The 20,710-nt window shown below is 42.5% G+C and overlaps 1 protein-coding gene across 1 annotated transcript in view; it reads right to left on the bottom strand.

Moving 5' to 3' along the window:
• Positions 1 to 13,044, bottom strand: part of CEP126 (centrosomal protein 126) — a 71,551-nt gene extending 58,507 nt beyond the window's left edge. The window contains 2 exon segments of the mRNA XM_038387924.2: positions 6,084 to 6,203; positions 12,752 to 13,044. Coding sequence (XP_038243852.1) covers positions 6,084 to 6,203; positions 12,752 to 12,909 — 278 coding nt within the window. The 5' untranslated portion in view covers positions 12,910 to 13,044.
• Positions 13,045 to 20,710: the final 7,666 nt, after the last annotated feature.

The raw sequence follows: 20,710 nt of genomic DNA, 5'->3' as shown, positions 1-20,710 counted from the left end.
TCAATGAGAGCTGGAGGAACTCAGCACTTCTGAAAATCAGGCCCTTGGTGTACCAAACTGAGCTCTCAAAAGTTACTAAAAATTGTGAACACTTGGTGGCATGGGGGGCCTAATGGGAGAACATTTCTGTGACTCAATTAACCTTTCTATAAAACTGGACTATTTACATAACTGACAGAGATGGTTTGAGGCTTAATTAATGCTGTCAGATTCTCAAATGGAAGTGCAAAGTATTATTATATTTGTTGTTTGTTTTACTATTTATAAAACAAGGACATTATGAGGTATGTTTTATTATATTATACCAATGACCTTTTTACTAAGCAATAAAGGTTATTTTCATACAAACACCTGAAGTCATTTGTACTTTATACCTCCAAAATAAACAACTAACATTGTATGAAGATGGTGTCAATAGAAGCTATGTCTAAGACCATCCCAAATGACATAGTTAATGGGGGCGGGGAGGGGGGCATTATAGCTTTCTAGGCACCCAACCCATTCAGGTAGTGAATATTGGATAAAAAACAGACAGACCTACTCAGCCTAAAAAAAGTTTTTTAAAAACAACTCTCCAGGCAGCAAACCAAAGTTTGCTTGATCTACAAATTCATATGCTGGATCTGTCTTTTGTATAGATAATGGGAAATCCTACAACCCTCCAGCTGGAGTATGTGGCTCAAAGAGGAAGAGGGCAAGTTCTACGTAGCCTTGGGACTGTTTATGTTTAAAAACTGCTATGGAGTATGGTGTAACATAGCTCTTCCATACTCCTGAGCACTGTGAAGGAGTTGGGAGGGGCTCCTGCCTGCTATTGCTGGAGAATTTATGAATTTTAGAATGGCAATTTATACAAAAAATAGTTCAGACCCACCTCCGAGAGCAGCCGTGCAGGGGAAGACCAAGTCCTGTCCTCCCCAGCCCGGCTAGGACTAGTAGCTAGGAGCCCCCAGCTGGGGCACTCCCAGCAGCATGAGATCGGACCCACCTCCACCTCCAGGAACCTCCTGCGCTGCAGAAAGCTCCGCGGTTGCTGCCTTTAGAGCCAAGAATTTGGTAGGTCCCTAAATATAAATAAATAACAAGTATGTGGGGACAAAATTAGAAAGGCCAAAGCCCAAGGCATAAAATTAGATTAAACTAGCTAGAGACAAAGGGTAACAAGAAAACATTGTACAAATATATTAGAAGCAAGAGGAAGAGCAAGGACTGGGTAGGCCCCTTTCTCAATGAGAGGAGAAAGACAGACAATAACAGAAAATGTAGAAATGGCAGAAATGCTAAATGACTTTTTTGTTTCAGTTTTCACCAAAAAGGCTAGTAACGATTGGATAGCTAACAGAGAATGCCAGTGAAAGTGAGGTAGGATCAGAGGCTAAAATAGGGAAAGAACAATTTAAAAATTCCTTAGACAAGTTAGATGTCTTCAAGTCACCAGGGCCTGAGGCAATACATCCTAGCTCAAGGAGCTGATGGAAGAGATATCTGAGCCATTAGCAATTATCTTTAAAAAGTCATGGAAAATGGGAGAGATTCCAGAGGACTGGAAAAGGGCAAATATAGTACCAACCTATAAAAAGGGAAATAAAGACAACCCGGGGAATTACAGACCAGTCAGCTTAACTTCAATACCTGGAAAGATAATGGAGCAAATAATTAAACAATCAATTTGCAAACATCTAGAAGCTAATAAGGTGATAAGTAACAGTCAGCATGGATTTGTCAAGAACAAATTGTGTCAAATCAACCTTATAGCTTTCTTTGACAGGGTAACAAGCCTTTTGGATGGGGGGAAGTAGTAGATGTGGAATATCTTGACTTTAGTGAGTCTTTTGATACTGTCTCGCATAAACAAACTAGGGAAATACAGCCAAGATGATCATCAGTTGGTAAGAGCAAAAAGGACAAATTCCCACTTTTGCTAAAAAAGTCAGGACAGCCAGGACAGGGCTTAAAACAGGGACTGTCCTGTCCAAAAACTGGATGTATGGTCACCCTACCTACGAGCGAAGACTGAAATAATTGGGTTTGTTTAGTCTGGAGAAAGAGAAGAAGTCAGAGAGGGGACATGATAACAGTTTTAGAGTACATAAAATGTTGTTACAAAGAGGAGGGAGAAAAATGTTCTTCTTAACCTCTGACGATAGGACAAGAAGAAATGGGCTTAAATTGAAGCAAGGGCGGGTTAGGTTGGATGTTATGAAAAATTTCATATCAGGGTAGTTAAGCACTGGAATGAATTGCCTAGGGCAGTGGTTCCCAAACTTGTTCCGCCACTTGTGCAGGGAAAGCCCCTGGTGAGCTGGGCCGGTTTGTTTACCTGCTGCGTCTGCAGGTTCAGCCGATCGCGGCTCCCAGTGACCGCAGTTCGCTGCTCCAGGCCAATGGGAGCTGCTGAAGCGGCGCGGGCCGAGGGACGTACTAGCTGCCGCTTCCAGCAGCTCCCATTGGCCTGGAGCAGCGAACTGCAGTCACTGGGAGCCGCGATCGGCCAAACCTGCAGACGCAGCAGGTAAACAAACTGGCTCAGCCCGCCAGGGGCTTTCCCTGAACAAGCGGCGGAACACGTTTGGGAACCACGGGCCTAGGAAGGTTGTGGAATTTCCATCATCCTATATTTTTAAGAGCAGGTTAGACAAACACCAGACACGGATGGTCTACATAATACTAGTCGTGCCATGAATGCAGGGGACTGGACTAGCTGATCTCTCAAGGTCCCTTCCAATTCTATGATTTTATGAAAAAGTGGGAGTAACAGAAGCATTTCCATACTTTTATTGTTTTAACATAAGTTTTTCTGTCTTCTGTAAACAATCCAGTGAAGCAGCAATTTCTGCAATAGCTGCCAAAGTGTTTATAGCAAATTTGAAATCTAATGCTTTAAAAGGTCCTGCTTTGAGCAGGGGGTTGGACTAGATGACCTTCTGGGGTCCCTTCCAACCCTGATATTCTATGATTCTATGATATTCTATGAAAAGGTTTAACCTACAATGCACTGCCCAGACATTACGTGGAAATGTATCACTGAAATTAAAAACAGTAGATTGAGCAGAAGGTGGAAATATTTCCTGGTTAATTTTATGAAATTATACAAGCAGGTGATGGATGGTATACTCCTATGTAAACTAAACACTTGTTACTACTTGGATTGAGAATGAAGTGTAAAAAAAGACTTATACCAATTACCTCCGCTTATGCAACGTGCATGAAAACAGCCTGTTTAAGGGGGTGATATTTGCAAACTATCTTAGGCATGGTCTACGCTACAAAGTTAGGTTAAGCTAAGTACATTGCTCAGGACTGTGAAAAATGTCATGCCCCGTGCACCACAGTAAAGCTCATGAAAGCTCTGGTGTAGGCATCACGAGGTCAATGGAAGAATTCTACCTACCGCCTCTCAGAGAGGTGGATTTACCATAACAATGGAAGAACCCTTTTGATCACTGTAGCAAGTGTCTACACAACAGTGCTACAGTGGCACAGCTGCAGCAGTGATCTAGCATTTCTAGTGTAGACATACCTTGGAGGTAGACATCTGAGGCCCAATTTTCCAGTGCCATGCACTTTGTGTGGTTATTTAAACTAATGCAAAGTGATTACAAAGTGAATGTAAAAACACTGACAGATGAGAAAGTTAGTATTTTACACCCATTTTGCACTACTGGAGATGACTACTATAAGGTGCAGAGCAATGAAAAATCAGCCCCAATTTTTTTGTAGTTTTAAAAATGTCTAAAAAATGTGAAAGCATTACATTCTGTAAACCATACATCTCTGGAACTGAACTGCCTTTCATGTTGTATCTACAACAATGACATTGACAGCTTGGGGGACAGCATTTATTAGACAATCAATGCTACAGAGCCAGCAGAGGGGGCACAGACCTTGTTTGTATTCTGCAATACATTACCTTTAAAAAAATTTCAATGGAATTATAGGTTTAAAAAGTGAATACAGAATTGGAGAGAGCATATACTACCCAGATTGCAGTAGGCAGATTTACTACCCAGATTTCAAAGTAGTTCAGATATTGGCCATAAGCCAGTTGATTGTAAATTTTACTAAATATGGCCCCTTCTATGAATAATAAAGACAACTACATAAGGAGACTAGAGGCAATTTTCCAACTCCAACCACTAATTTGAATACTGTACATCAGGCATGTGTTTCATACTTTTGTGTTCATCATTTGACTGAACACACATAGCACATTATATGATAGCTTTATATATGACTTTAAAAAGAAAATTCTCACTGTGAATTTTCAGAAATTAAGAAATACTATGCAGAATCAATAGACATGGAAAAGTTTGAAAACAAAAGGCTCAAACCTGCAAGCCTTCTATATACAGAATTCTCATTGCCTTCAAAAACAGTTCTCCATACACTCAGAGACTGGGGCTCAAAATTTGTCATATAATTTGCATTTCAAGTGTATGCTGGTAATAGTTACTGTGTTGCTAAAACGTGATTGTAAAAATGTTAGGCCACATGTTCCCCTCCACCAGAGAACATAACAACACAAAAAGGCAGAGAAGGTAGAACAACATCTCTGCTACATTCTGTAGGCCCAAACAGCATAGGGATCTTACTGCTATTAGGAGCAGGAAGGAGGTAGAGCTGGGTGCTTTGCAGTATGCTCCCGTCAGGTCCACACGGATCTATTTTTTTTAAATCAGAAATAAATGTGAAGTTATAGCTAGTGGTACCAAGAGTAATTTCTGTTACATACATGCAAACCCCTCAGGGAGGAATTTTGGTGCATCCACTTGGCAGTGTGGGTCCAGTATGCTACCAAGGAGCAGGGGGAGCCCAGATAGCAACACAGAGGCTGCCACATTCATATGATTACTCATGTCCTTTGTAGGTGTTCTGAAATCCCCATGGATTTCATAACATCCCCAAATTTTACAGGCCTAACCCAATGACCCACTCATGAGGAGGTAAACCACATCCCTCTCCATGGAACAGCCAGGAAGAAAGAATAAGTTAAAATTAAAGGAGCTTCCTAGTCCCTACATTATTTTTCCCACAAAGAGGAGCAGTAGCTCTTTTCAATTTTCTATATTTCACAATTTATTCACGCTGAGAACTTTACAACTTTCAGACTGCTAAGCAGAACAAAACAGGTAGTTTCCCTTTCATCTTCCAATTGTTAGGAGAAGACCTCTCACAACACACTTACAGTTCAACTACTGATAAATTATATCTCAGGTGCCATACAAATAATCAATTATTTATTCTATATACATTATACCTACATTATTTAACTAATAATTTTACCTGGATCATAATCTAGAAACACAGCATATTCCTTAAGGCTACTATTATAATGGAATTCTTATGGAAGTGCATTTAATATCTACATGAATACCAATTTAATGACAGTAGTCCACTATAAATACAGATTTCTAGAGTCTGTGTTACATTAAGAGTATAATATATTTCAGGATTAATAAACTAATGTACAGTGTACACCTCAAATGAATAGCAGTAACAACAGTAATGTAATAAAACTAAGCAAAATACCTTATCTTGCCATTGTGATTTAGTTTATTATTCTTTTCAAAGATCATCAGTCAAAATGTTGTGTTTGATGATTTTTAGCCAACTGTCATGTTTTTGCATACAACATGTATTAGGAGAGGTAGACAATTCAGAGTTGCCATTTAAAATACCCACAAGATGACTGTTACAAATAAAATAAAAAGGGTTCAATCCTGTATTTGAGGCAAATTCAAAGCTCCCACAAAGCCAATGAGAGTTTTGAGAACACAAGGAATACAGATGGGGCCCAGCAGATGAAGAAATATTGCTAAAGGAAGGTAATTCTGATCAACAAAGCTAATTAAAGAAAAAAGTTTCCATAATAATGAGAAACTCTGAAGAAGACTCACACTTTTCTTTTCATATTTTGGGTGTCCTATAACAACAAACTAATCCTTGATTCCTCTGGAATGGAGCTGTGCTACTATTTAGATCCATAGATTTTTTTTAGACAAACAAATATCTAACAACTTAACTAAGTCCTCATAAAACAAAATACAAACAACCCCCCCCAACCAAATCCTATAATTACTTACTTTCTTCTTCTGTTTGTCTCTATACAATGTTTTCGTGCCCGACTCCTACATATTTTTTGATCCTCTAATAATGCTTCACGCTCTTCTTCTAAATCTCTCTCAAGAAGAAATTTCAAAGTTCTGACCATGGCATTATGTTAAGGAGAACAGAAAACGTATCTGAAATCCTTGAAATTCCTACGCAGTATTCTTATTAAGTTTTAGAATGAATACAAAAGAGTTTGTAGTCTTAGGCACATATTTAAAATTGGACTTTTCATGGGCATAGTAGCCTCCTTGCATTGATCCTTACGCATGATTGGAGCTTTACGTAGTTTTTTGAGAAAGTGTAAACTTTATCCATGAGCAACTAAAAGATGATGATTCCTCAAACTAATACACAATGGCTCCTTATCACAAATATATACTTTTAAATAAAGGTACTGCCTTAATGTATATACCCTAAGAACGTAACTCCATCACTTAGTTTCTATGACCATATCAAACCACTCAGGCTTTGCACTCTGGCTTTATGATGTTACCACATGGAATTACAACTTTATTATGCAGAGTTGAAGATACATCATAGCTTATTATCTGAAGTAGCTACCAGACTGCAAGGTTATCAAAAGGAAAATATTTCTTAAAATAACATTAAAAAACTCCATAAATGGTCATTGTTTAATCTGTAATTTAATGAGTAATCCCAACTCAAAATTCTTTGATATTCTTGCTTAAAATACATATCTACACAGTAAATGTCACTCTGGATCCAATATTTGCCTTAGTATTGTGTCCATTACTTTCCTGGGGCACCAATACACACACATGAATGTTTTATTTAATATAATCTGTTTAAGGAATTCGTAAAGTGCCTGTCATTATAATACCTAGGCCTGGGATTTTCAAAGCAGCCCAAGGGATTGAAGCACCCCAACCTCCATTAAAATTCAATGGGAGTTGAGTGCCTGACCACATTAGGATAGGTTTCAGAGTAGCAGCCATATTAGTCTGTATTCGCAAAATGAAAAGGAGGACTTTTCTGCAACTAGGGTTTTTGATTTCAAAAGGGCTGACTTTCAAAAATTAAGGAAATTAGTTAGGGAAGTGGATTGGACTGAAGAATTTATGGATCTAAAGGTAGAGGAGGCCAGGGATTACTTTAAATCAAAGCTGCAGAAGCTATCAGAAGCCTGTATCCCAAGAAAGGGGAAAAAAATCATAGGCAGGAGTTGTAGACCAAGCTGGATGAGCAAGCATCTTAGAGAGGTGATTAAGAAGAAGCAGAAAGCATACAGGGAGTGGAAGATGGGAGGGATCAGCAAGGAAGCTACCTAATTGAGATCAGAACATGTAGGGATAAAGTGAGACAGGCTAAAAGTCGAGTAGAGTTGGACCTTGCAAAGGGAATTAAAACCAATAGTAAAAGGTTCTATAGCCATATAAATAAGAAGAAAACTAAGAAAGAAGAAGTGCGGCCGCTTAACACTGAGGATTGAGTGGAGGTTAAAGATAATCTAGGCATGGCCCAATATCTAAACAAATACTTTGCCTCAGTCTTAATAAGGCTAAAGAGGATCTTGGGGATAATGGTAGCATGACAATGGGAATGAGGATATAGAGGTAGATATTACCATATCTGAGGTAGAAGCGAAACTGAACAGCTTAATGGGGCTAAATCGGGGGGCCCAGATAATCTTCATCCAAGAATATTAAAGAATTGGCACCTGAAATTGCAGCCCATTAGCAAGAATTTTAATGAATCTGTAAACTCAGGAGTAGTGCCGAATGATTGGAGAATTGCTAATATAGTTCCTATTTTTAAGAAAGGGAAAAAAGTGATCCGGGTAACTACAGGCCAGTTAGTTTGACATCTGTAGTATGCAAGGTCCTGGAAAAAATTTTGGAGAAGAAATTAGTTAAGGACATTGAAGTCAATGGTAAATGGACAAAATACAACATGGTTTTACAAAAGGTAGATCGTGCCAAACCAACCTAATCTCCTTTTTTGAAAAAGTAACAGATTTTTTAGATAAAGGAAATGCAGTGGATCTAATATACCTAGATTTCAGTAAGGCATTTGATACCGTGCAACATGGGGAATTATTAGTTAAATGGAGAAAGATGGGGATCAATATGAACATCAAAAGGTGGATAAGGAATTGGTTAAAGGGGAGACTGCAACGGGTCCTACTGAAAGGCGAACTGTCAGGTTGTAGGGAGGTTACCAGTGAGTTCCTCAGGGATCTGTTTTGGGACCACTCTTATTTAATTTTTTTATTACTGACCTTGGCACAAAAAGTGGGAGTGTGCTAATAAAGTTTGCAGATGATACAAAGCTGGGAGGTATTGCCAATTCGGAGAAGGATCGGGATTTTATACAGGAGGATCTGGATGACCTTGTAAACTGGAGTAATAGTAATAGGATGAAATTTAATAGTGAGAAGTGTAAGGTTATGCATTTAGGGATTAATAACAAGAATTTTAGTTATAAATTGAGGCCGCATCATTAGAAGTAACGGAAGAGGAGAAGGACCTTGGAGTATTGGTTGATCATAGGATGACTATGAGCTGCCAATGTGATATGGCTGTGAAAAAAGCTAATGCGGTTTTCGGATGCATCAGGAGAGGCATTTCCAGTAGGGATAAGGAGGTTTAGTACTACTATACAAGGCACTGGTGAGACCTCACCTAGGAATACTGTGTGCAGTTCTGGTCTCCCATGTTTAAAAAGGATGAATTCAACTGGAGCAAGTACAGAGAAGGGCTACTAGGATGATCGAGGAATGGAAAACTTGTCTTATGAAAGGAGACTTAAGGAGCTTGGCTTGTTTAGCCTAACTAAAAGAAGGTTGAGGGGAGATACGATTGCTCTCTATAAATATATCAGAGGGATAGGAATTATTTTAGCTCGGCACCAATGTGGACACAAGAACAAATGGGTATAAACTAGCCACCAGGAAGTTTAGACTTGAAATCAGACGAAGGTTTTTAACCATCAGAGGAGTGAAGTTTTGGAATAGCCTTCCAAGGGAAGCAGTGGGGGCAAAAGATCTATCTGGTTTTAAGATTCTACTTGATAAGTTTATGGAGGAGATGGTATGATGGGATAATGGGATTTTGATAAGTAATTGATCTTTAAATATTCAGGGTAAATAGAACTAATCCCCTGAGATGGGATATTAGATGGATGGGATCTGAGTTACCCAGGAAAGAATTTTCTGTAGTATCTGGCTGTGAATCTTTGCCCATATGCTGAGGGTTTAGCTGATTGCCACATTTGGGGTCGGGAAGGAATTTTCCTCCAGGGCAGATTGGAGAGGCCCTGGAGGTTTTTTGCCTTCCTCTATAGCATGGGGCATGGGTGACTTGAGGGAGGCTTCTCTGCTCCTTGAAGTCTTTAAACCATGATTTAAAGGACTTCAATAGCTCAGACATGGGTGAGGTTTTTCATAGGAGTGCGTGGGTGAGATTCTGTGGCCTGCGCTGTGCAGGAGGAGGAGGAGAGAACACGAAACAATGGGTATTACCATATACACTGTAACCAGAGTGATCACTTAAGGTGAGCTATTACCAGCAGGAGAGCGGGGGGAAAAAACCTTTTGTAGTGATAATCAAGGTGGGCCATTTCCAGCAGTTGACAAGGAAGTCTGAGGAACAGTAGGGGGTGGGGGGGCAAACATGGGGAAATAGTTTTACTTTGTGTAATGACTCATCCACTCCCAGTCTTTATTTAAGCCTAAGTTAATTGTATCCAGTTTGCAAACTAATTCCAGTTCAGCAGTCTCTCGTTGGAGTCTGTTTTTGAAGTTTTTTTGTTGAAGGATAGCCACTCTTAGGTCTGAATCGAGTGACCAGAGAGATTGAAGTGTTCTCCAACTGGTTTTTGAATGTTATAATTCTTGACGTCTGATTTGTATCCATTTACTCTTTTACCTGGTGGCTGAACTTGTGTGACTTGTCCTCACCCATAACTATTTCACATTTGGGGACAATGTATACCTTCAAATCAGAGGCACTGCTATGGGTACCTGAATGGCCCCACAGTATGCTAACATTTTAGGCTGACTTAGAACAACGCTTCCTCAGCTCTCGTCCCCTAATGCCCCTACTCTACTTGTGCTACATTGACGGACTCCATCATCTGGACCCATGGAAAAGAAGCCCTTGAGGAATTCCACCATGATTTCAACAATTTCCATTCCACCATCAACCTCAGCCTGAACCAGTCCACACAAGAGATCCACTTCCTGGACACCATGGTACTAATAAGCGATGGTCCATAAACACCACCCTATACCGGAAACCTACTGACTGCTCTTCCTACCTACATGCCTCTAGCTTTCATCCAGACCACACCATACGATCTATTGTCTACAGCCAAGTCTATGATACAACCGCATTTGCTCCAACCCCTCAGACACAGACAAACACCTACAAGATCTCTATCAAGCATTCTTACAACTGCAATTCCCACCTGCTGAAGAGAAGAAAGATTGACAGAGCCAGAAGAGTACCCAGAAGTCACCTAATACAGGACAGGCCCAATAAAGAAAATAACAGAATGCCACTAGCCATCACCTTCAGCCCCCAACTAAAACCTCTCCAACGCATCATCAACGCACCTATCCTGAAGGACGACCCATCACTCTCACAGATCTTGGGAGACAGGCCAATCCTTGCTTACAGACAGCCCCTCAACCAGAAGCAAATATTTACCAGCAACCACACACCACACAACAGAATCATAACCCAGGAAACCTATCCTTGCAACAAAGCCTGTTGCCAACTGTGCCCACATATCTATTCAGGGGACACCATCATAGGGCCTAACCACATCAGCCACACTATCAGAGGCTCGTTCACCTGCACATCTACCAATGTGATATATATCATCATGTGCCAGCAATGACCCTCTGCCATGTACATTGGTCAAACTGGACAGTCTCTATGCAAAGAATAAATGGACACAAATCAGACATCAAGAATTATAACATTCAAAAAACCAGTTGGAGAACACTTCAATCTCTCTGGTCACTCAATTACAGACCTAAAAGTGGCTATCCTTCAACAAAAAAACTTCAGAACAGACTCCAACGAGAGACTGCCTGAATTGGAATTAATTTGCAAACTGGATACAATTAACTTAGGCTTGAATAGAGACTGGGAGTGGATGGGTCATGACACCAAGTAAAACTATTTCCCCATGTTTATCCCTCCCCCCACTGTTCCTCAGACTTTCTTGTCAACTGCTGGAAATGGCCCACCTTGATTATCACTACAAAAGGTTCGCCCCCCCCCCGCTCTCCTGCTGGTAATAGCTCACCTTAAGTGATCACTATGGTTAAAGTGTGTACGGTAAAACCCACTGTTTCACGTTCTCTGGGTATATAAATCTCCCCATTGTATTTTCCACTGAATGCATCCGATGAAGTGAGCTGTAGCTCACGAAAGCTTATGCTCAAATAAATTTGTTAGTCTCTTAGGTGCCACAAGTCCTCCTTTTCCTTTGACCACATTAGGCCTCTTTGAAAGTCCTAGCTGTCAGTTTTAAATATAATCTTTGTATTTTGGATCATGAAATGTTTGGATCAGAAAGTAAGTGTTTTTCTTTGCTTATTCAAAACCAAGCAAGTCACTACTTAACAAATAATAATAATAATAGTATCTAATCAGATACTGCCCATATGCTTAGATATTACAGCAATGGGTGCAGCAGACATACAGTGATTAGGCACACAGGTTATATAGACAGCAGGGAAACAAATACATAGGCTAGACATTTCTGGTAGTTGCCAATTACTGTACTACCACTGGTACAGTAGCACCAAGGGTAGCAATAGTGGGAGCAAAAGTGCCCACAGAGCACAGGCTCTGTTATTGCTATGTTGTCTAATCAGAGTAAGTCTCGCTGACACAGTAGTAAAAATACTGCTGAGCATGAGTGCCCTGTCTACACTAGGACTCCCATCATTTCCACCACAGGTAAAGATGAATCAAACTGTGCAAGTGAGGTATGTCCCCAAGATATCTACTGTATGCAAGACTAGAGAAAGTTCAAACCAAACTAAACCCAAATGGTTTTAGGTACTGTTTTATTCTCCTTGATGTAAAAAGAGACTTTTTTTTATGCCCATGTACCTTGCTGTAACATCCAATATCTTGCTGCAAGATGATCAGATGGTTCCTTCTAGCTTTAGAATCCAAGAAACCCCATATTGCCACCACTCGGGGGGGCACCACAGGGGACTGGGTACCTTGGGTATCCTGACAATAGTGTAAGCAGGCCCCTCCTGTAAAACCACTGGGGAGGATACGCCCATCCATTGGACAGACCCCACCCACCTCTAAACATGAGGGCAGTTGAGCAATCCTGAGTGCCACCCCATCCCTGGGGTGGCTGTCCCAGCTATTCCTAAGGCAGCCACCTCTTGGGACTAATGAATCAAGCCTCTCCCGCGTATCCCCAGTGAGTCATGCCATGGGGCCTTTCCTCCTATCTCCAGCCTCCTTCCTCAAGGGGCCCTTTCCATGCACCTCTTCCTCCTTCTTCCCCAGACAGCCCGTCGCCGGGGCCTGTCTCCTCCAACATCCCCCCGCGGGAGGGGGGGGGGCGCCCGTCCGGGGGGCCCGTCAGCCCTCCCCCCGCAGAGCTCGCCGTGGCCACGGCCCGGACCCGCGAAGGATACCCGCACGCGCTGCCCGCGAAGGTGCCGGCGTGGCTCTGGAGGGCGCTGTCCGGCTCTGGGCGGAAGAGGCTTCTCCAGCCGGGGCCGCCCGGGGCAGCAGAGCCCGGCTCCCCCTGCGCGGGGCTGACGCCCCCCGCGGCCCGCACGCCGGGCTCCATTCAGCCCCGCCGGGCCGCCCCCCTGCCAGTTCCTGCCTCCGGCCCGCTCGGTCCCTCACACGCAGGTCAGTGGGCGGGGGCGCCACGGCTCCGGGGCTCGGCCGCCCCGCCGCCATCTTGGCAACCAGAGACGCCGCTTCCTTCGCGACGGAAACCAGGGCCGACGCGAGGGGAGGAGGAGGAGACGGGGCGGAGCCTGGGAAGGGGGCGGGGCCTGGGGCAGGGCGGGGGAAGGGCTGGGAGACAGAGTGGGGTAGAGGTCGGGCCTAGAAGCAGAAGGGGCTGGGGTGAGAATTGTAGGGAGAAGCCGGGGGCGGGGGGGGGGAATGTCGCTAACCTGTTCAAAACCCTTAAACAACCAAGAAATGAGTTTTTTTTTTTAAATATACACATTTGGGGTTCTTCTTATTTGCTGTCTCGTTTTTGAGCATTTAAGGGATCATGTTTTCTAAGAAAACTACTTCTTTTTAAAAAAACCGAAAGGTGAATATCTCATGTAATCAGGAGACTCTTGGAGCTGGGGCTTTACAGAAACACCCACCATGATCAGTCTAGTGATAACATTGTGAGAGCTGGTCATACTGGGACACCTTTATGGGTAAATCATGTGATCAGTTTTGCAAACTCTCACAATTTTATCAGAAGTCTTGTGATGTTTGGAGTTCTTCTTAAAGTCCCAGCTCCATGACTTGTATCTGGTAAGACTGTCTGCTTGTGTAACCCACACACCTCTTTGGTGTGGTGCTCTGTCCCATCTAGTAGCACCGAGAGCACTTAGAGATTAATGTGTCTGCTCTACAGCCTTAGCTAAGAAGGGTCATGTGGCTTTTAGCTCATGCAGTAGATGCTCATGCACTAATCTCCAGAGATCCCAACTTTGATCCCACCCGCCGACAACCGGGGCTGTCGGTGTTAAAAGTGGGGGCTTGTCTGGGATTTCAACAGGGAAGTCTCCGATGCTCGGCAATGCTTCCTCAGCTAGGAGAAGTATGTAACCCACACACCTCCTGGGTGCGTTTAGTGGCACCGAGACCACTTAGAGATTAATGAGTCTGCTCTACAGCCTTAGCTAAGGGCCATGTGACTTTTAGCTCATGCAGTAGAGGTTCATGCATTTAGGTCCACCAGTCCTAGATTCAATCCCACCCCCACCAATGATCCCATCACTTGCTTGCTTTCTGCAAGTTTCTAGCTTTCGTGTTTGCCGAGAAAAGCTGGAAAACCTGAGTGCACCTTGAAAAATAGAAGAATATCCAAAAGATACTCCTATCCTGAAGATCCTGTCCTAAAGATTAGAAAACAATTTCATGATTTTAATCCAATCTCATAATTCTTTGAAGCATGAACTCATTTTTGAATGCTTGGAGTTGGCAGTACTGATGTTGTTTCAAATGGGCCTTTTATTGGCTCAGAATCATGATATGGAGAACAATACTCATTGCTGCACTTTGCTCCCTTTTGGAGGCATTTGGGAGGATTTTGTATTCCTTTCGTTCCCTCCACACAGTACAGCACTTGGCATATAGACACTGCTCATCAGCAGGCAGGACAGCTAAGCTAGTGATGTGGCAGCACAGGGTGTTAACATGCTTAACTGAGAATGTTTACATGCTTTTAGAATAATAATAATTTTTTTTCTCTCAAAAGTAAATAGCATTATGGGGATTCTATGTTTGTTGTCTCAACTATTTCCATATTGTTCTTAATTTATGATAAAAGGATGTAATTTTCTACCTGTCTACAAACTAAGGCTGGATTCTTTGCTCATCTTGTTACTGAAAATAAAGATTTTGCAGCTCAAAACATGCTTCAGCGAGCCTATTGCCGTCAGTGGGTTTGCACAGATAAAATGATTTACTAAGGTAATCAGTTACGTTTGTTGATGATGCAGAACATGAAATAGAATTCAGCTCACTTTCTGCTAGCTGTGCTAACTTTGCAATGCTAAATGAATAGACAGCAATGAACAATTATATTTGTAATTACAGTATGCAGTTATAACACAATACAAAAAGGGAGCAGCTGTGTGGAAAAACATACTGTTTGTTCCGTTATTTTCAGAGAAGAACTGCAATTTAAGCAATAAGACAGAACAGGGTGTGTAATACTGGGATATTGCCATACCTTGGATGAGATGTCAGCACAAGGCCAAATGCCCCGGTGATTTCCTGGCAAGGCACTTCTTGGCAGCTATGTTTGTTTTAAACCACTTCTTTCTTTCATAATGTGCAGCTGTTCTGTGGCTGAGCTAATGAGAATAAAAATAATACTTTGCATTTGAGTTCTTTTTTCAACAGTGCTGTACAGGGCTCACCATACTTTCTGAGGTAGGCATTATTATCACCATTTTACAAATGGGAAAACTTAAGCTCAAAAAGTTAAGAGACTTGCTTAAAAGTACCCAGCGTATAAATGTCAGAGCTGAGATGAGACTCCAAGAATCCTCGTTCTCAGTCCCCAATGCTAAACACCAGCGCAATAGTCACCTTGTATGCTTTACACCAGTACAAAATAGGTATAAAGCATTAACGAAACAGAACAGTAATGTTTCACATCCACTTTTAAGTTGGGCATATTGTCACAATTCAGGGCAACTGCACCTGTATTTCACCTCAGTGTTCCACTCTCAGGCTTCCAGCTTCCCAGCCGTTGCTTTTCTGGGAGGAGTCCTATGTCTTTCTCCCTTCTGAATGGAGTATTGCCAAGCTGCACAGTTCCCTGCCTTCACTGGGTCATGTCCAACACAGGCAGGTTTACCAAGGCCATCTGCTTGCTTTCTCTTCAGAGACAGTTAATAGGTGTAATTGGTACAGTTATAAGGCACCACACAGTTCTTTCTCTGAATGCCTATTTTATTCTTCAGGTAAAAGCATTACAGAGAAAACATATTAAAAACAATTAAAGATCCTACATGCATGCTAATAAGCTCACCAGAGTTCAACTTAATATGGATTCTGGCAAGTGCAGTCTTTCAACCCCAAACCCAAGGGGATTCTTTGCAGTTACCAGTTCATCAGAGCTTCAGCTCAGAACAAGCATACAGTCTTATGAGGCCTCAGTAGGCCCAGTGCTTCCACCCTATCATAAGGATTGGGGCCCTCAGTGGACCTGGAATCATTTCCATTTGATTTATCAGGAAGAAGGCCATGAGACAGTTTAAAACCAGACTATTTATCCAAAAAACATTTCTTTGCTTGTTGGTCCCTGGAGAATCCAGTTTGAACTAGTATATGTTCACCTTTCTAGGGATGTGGCTTCAAAGGGCTGATAATGGAGGAAGTACATTATCACCTCCCTCCCTACTAGAGAACATATACAATTGTATTTTTAATACAATATACCCCAAAAGATATTAATCCTAATTCAATAAAGTTTAACGTAAATCAATAAAATAGGGTTACCATATTTGAACATTCAAAAAAGAGGACACTCCACGGGGGTGGAATTTGCTCGTACCCCACGCCCCGCCCCAACTCCATCCCTTCCCCTAAGTCCCCGCCCCAACTCCGCCCCCTCCCTGCCCCATTGGACCCCTTCCCCAAATCCCCGCTCTGGCCCCGCCACCTCCCCGAGCATGTCGCTTTCCCCCTCCTCCCCTCCCTCCCAGCCGTGTGAAACAGGTGTTTCGCGGTGCAAGGGCTGGGAGCTAGGGGGAAAAAGCAGGCACTGTCTCAAGTAATCAACATTCACTTTCTTTCTCGAATGATCAACTCTTCTTTGGGGAAAAATAATAATGGCAAAATCCTGGACGTTTTTAGATATTTAAAAATTCCTCCTGGATGGTGATTTAAGAACCAAAAAGCTGCACATGTCGGGGAAAATACGAACATATGGTAACCCTACAATAAAATGTATCTTAATTCCTTAAGGTTTGTCCAGGTTACTACAGGATATTGTCAATCTGTCACATATTTTGTCAAATCCTGTCTCTTTAAATGTGAGAGCAATGCCCCATACCAGTACAAAGCCTCTTTTTGTGGTACTTTCAGTTTTGCAGCCAGAACAATTAAGTGAGCAAAGCAGACATCTGTGTTTCTATCAGCTCCCCCTGTGTCCGTCTATCTCTTTCTCTGCTCGGTCTAAATGTATCATCTTGCAACACAGGATTTCTATCCCACTGCTGTCTCTGCCTGAAGAACAAGAAAAAGTAAGCAAGTAATACTATATAAAAAGGGTGAAATTTCACCTAGAGGCGCAAGATGACAGACTGCTGCTTTTTACACCTGGGACAGTATGAGCCAGATAGCTAGAGAGGGGAAGTGGGCAATTAAAGATAGAACAAGGGATAAGGGTACTGCAATTACTACCAGAGCTGTTCAAACACAAAAGCTGTGAAGAGAAAGTAAGCAGACCACATAATTGATTGACCACATGCAAGCAGGCAGAGAGAGAAACAGCTTAGCCTGCACTGAGGATCTATAGCTAGCAGAGGCAGTCCAGGTACAGCTCAAGGAAGAATTCTGAAATCTGCAGTGTGGCACGCAGCCAGAAAAGGAAGAATGAGTACAGACAGTGCAGTAACAACAAAACACTTTCCTGTGGCACAGAATACATCCAGGAGGAAGTCCAACAGGAGAGCAGAGAAAATGGCAACTTTTATGGGCACTGTTGGTGAATTCCACCACAGCTGCAAATCATGGGTGGTGTACCTTGAATATTGTGAGTAATTTGTAACCTGCAACACCATTCTAGATGGATAAAGAGTTTGAAGTTTGATGACAATTATGGGACTGAAGGCATATGGCCTGTTGTGTGACCTATTGTCTATTGTGCTTGGAACTGTCACGTATGCTGAAGCTACTGCAGCAATGCAGGAACATGTCCCTCTCTGCTGGATCCAAATATAACATTTGTGACTCAATAAAGTGTAATACTGAATAGCCCCTGTTTACTTCTTGCTTCTGTGAGGTATCTCCACTTATGATTTGACCCACAATCCATTTCTTTAATCCATATATTTATTGTTGTTTGATAACGGGCATTCTTTCAGAAAAGCTTTATTAGACATTAATCAACATGTTTCATCTGAACAGAGTTGTTAATGGGGCTGTAGAACAGTCTGGCTAGAACCCTAAAACTATCTTGAAATCTGGGAAAATTCAAGTTCTAATCCTATCCATAAAAAAATCAGTTTTAATCTGTGAATATTCACAGACCTGAACTGACAAAATTTGCACATCCCAAGCCTCCTGGGAAACGGCCATCCCAGCCTGCAGGACCCCCAGCTTATGTCTTCTGGGCCTTCCCTTCCTACTTCCTAATGGCTTGGATGCCCCCTTGTAGAGGGTCTTCAGGGTCTCCCACAGGTGGCTGCTCCCACATCGATTAGCTTTGGTGGGGGGGGAGCGGAGGAGCACTCTCACCAAAATCCATATAGTTCTTCAGGGATAGGAAGCAGCCTAATCCCAGCTCTCTACAAACAGAAGGAATAGGGAAATACTCCCAATCTTCCTGCAGTAGCTATAATATCAAAATCTCTGAATATTGCATCTGCATTGAGCATGCTTTCCAGTACTCTGAATCAGCCACATAGACTAGCCCCAAACCCCGTCTGGGACAAGACAAAATGGATTGTCTTTTAATTCTGGCAGTTCTTAACTACTGAATCCTTTACTTTGCAACTTCGTTTCACAGATAGATTCCAAGGCCAGAAGGGACCACTATGGTCATCTAGTCTGACCTCCTGTATAACACAGGCTACAGAACTTCCCCAAAATAATTCCTAGAGCATATCTCTTAGAACAGGGATTGGCAACCTTTGGCACACAGCCCACCTGGGTAAGCCCCTGGTGAGCCGGGCCGGTTAGTTTACCTGCCGTGTTCACAGGTTCGGCCCATCAGAGCTCCCACTGGCTGCAGTTCACCACTCCAGGCCAATGGGGGCTGCGGGAAGCGGCGTCTCAGCCGAACCTGTGGATGCGGCAGGTAAACAAACCGGCCCGGCCTGCCAGGGGGCTTACCCTGACGGGCTGTGTGCCAAATGTTGCCAATCCCTGTTTTAGAAAATCATCTAATCTTGGTTTAAAATTGCCACCAATGGAGAATCCACCACAACCCCGGTAAACTGTTCCAATGGTTAATTACCCTCAGTATTAAAAATGTATGCCTTAAATCCATTCTGACCTTATCTAACTTCAACTTCCAGACACTTCCATCACTTTAATGATATATTAATTAACTTCAAATTTTGTATGTAACATGTTATAAATATCAGACATCTTTCATATATATATATACATATATATATGTTTGTAATACATATTTTCCAATAAACCTGTCTCCAAGAATCCATTGGAACTTAGTCAACTCTCTTATTAAATAGTGAATTTAAGTTATGGGTCAGTACTTCAATACTTTTCTGTCCCAATGAAGTCAGTGGAAGTTTTGCCTGGTTGAGAGCAAAGATGAAGGCCTAAGTCCTTGTAGATTGTGGTTTTTCAACAAGCCTTGAGTAACAGGTAGCTTTGCTGCTGCAAGAGCAGACCAGTCTGGTTCCCCCTTTCTCCCTGGGGAAGTAATCTGTTGCAGCCCTTTACCTTGTGTATCTTACTTGTCTCTATGCTCCAGCTCAGCGATGGTGACTGGTGCTTGGAGTGGGGGGTAGAGTAAAGGCTCTGCCTACTTCCTCTCTACTTCTCATCCACGTGTACAGAAGAAGGAGCAGACATTGATGTCTCCCTCCACACATTCTACTCCTGGGGAAATTCTGCACCAAAAATTAAAAATTCTGTGCACAATATTTTAAAAATCTGCATTTTTATTTGTCAAATTAACACTATATAATCACGCCAATTTCAATTATTTTGGTAATTTATTTCAAATACCTATCAGCAACTATACAATACAGACACAAAAAAATTCCTCCAGGAGTAGAGAATTAAGGAAACATCTACGACAACCCAGTTCCTATTTCTCTGCCCCCTCCCTCCAGAGCCCAGCAGCGGGGCCAGACACCCACACCCACTCCCTTCAGAGCTCAACTGTGGGGCACCCCCAATCCCAGATACGCACGTCCCCTTCACCTATCCCTCAGAGACCAGCTACCGGGCGCCCTCTAGCCCAGACACCCGCACCTCCTCCCCCCAGACCCCAGCTGTAGTCCCCCTGCCCAGACACTTGCACTCCGTACCCCCCAGAGATCCAGAGGGAGAAACAGCCTGATTCTGGGTCCCAGGCTTGTGTGGCGATTCCTGCATGCCACCTCTTTCCTTCAGGGCTCCCTCCCCCTCCCCGGCAGTGTGCTCTGCCAGGTCCAGCAGCCCCTAGTGGCAGTCAGCAGTTCTGCAGCTCATTTCTGTGGAGGAAAAGCAAATTCTGTGCAAAACCCATTCATTTCTGTGCAAATTCTGCATGTGCCAGTGGCACAGAATTCCCGCAGGAGTAACATTCTCTGTAATTAGCTGGTGCAGCGGAGTAAGACAGTCTTTCACCCCCTTACTTTCCTGTGTGAGCATGTCCTGTGGGGCACAATTTAGCTCTGTAAACCATGAGCAAGTAAGTTATTGGTGCTCTTATTAGATATTATTGTATCTTACTGATACTGTTACAGGGATGTTATGATGCCTGTTAAAACAAATTAGGGTCTGATTTTGAGAGATGTTGAGCATCCACAGCTGCTGTTGACTTGAGTTAGAATTATAGATTCTCCTGTCAGAATCAGGCCACATACAGTATATTTTTGCTTTTCATGCTGAAAAAAAATCATTGGTACAAAATGGGATTTTTTAATAGCTATTTTCAAACCTTACTGCAGTCAGGGTTACTACAGCATATATCAATTGCTCATTAGCCATGAGACTCT

Source organism: Dermochelys coriacea, chromosome 1, assembly GCF_009764565.3.
Source record: "Dermochelys coriacea isolate rDerCor1 chromosome 1, rDerCor1.pri.v4, whole genome shotgun sequence".
NCBI lineage: Eukaryota > Metazoa > Chordata > Testudines > Dermochelyidae > Dermochelys > Dermochelys coriacea.
This window is presented reverse-complemented; position numbering and strand designations above follow the sequence as displayed.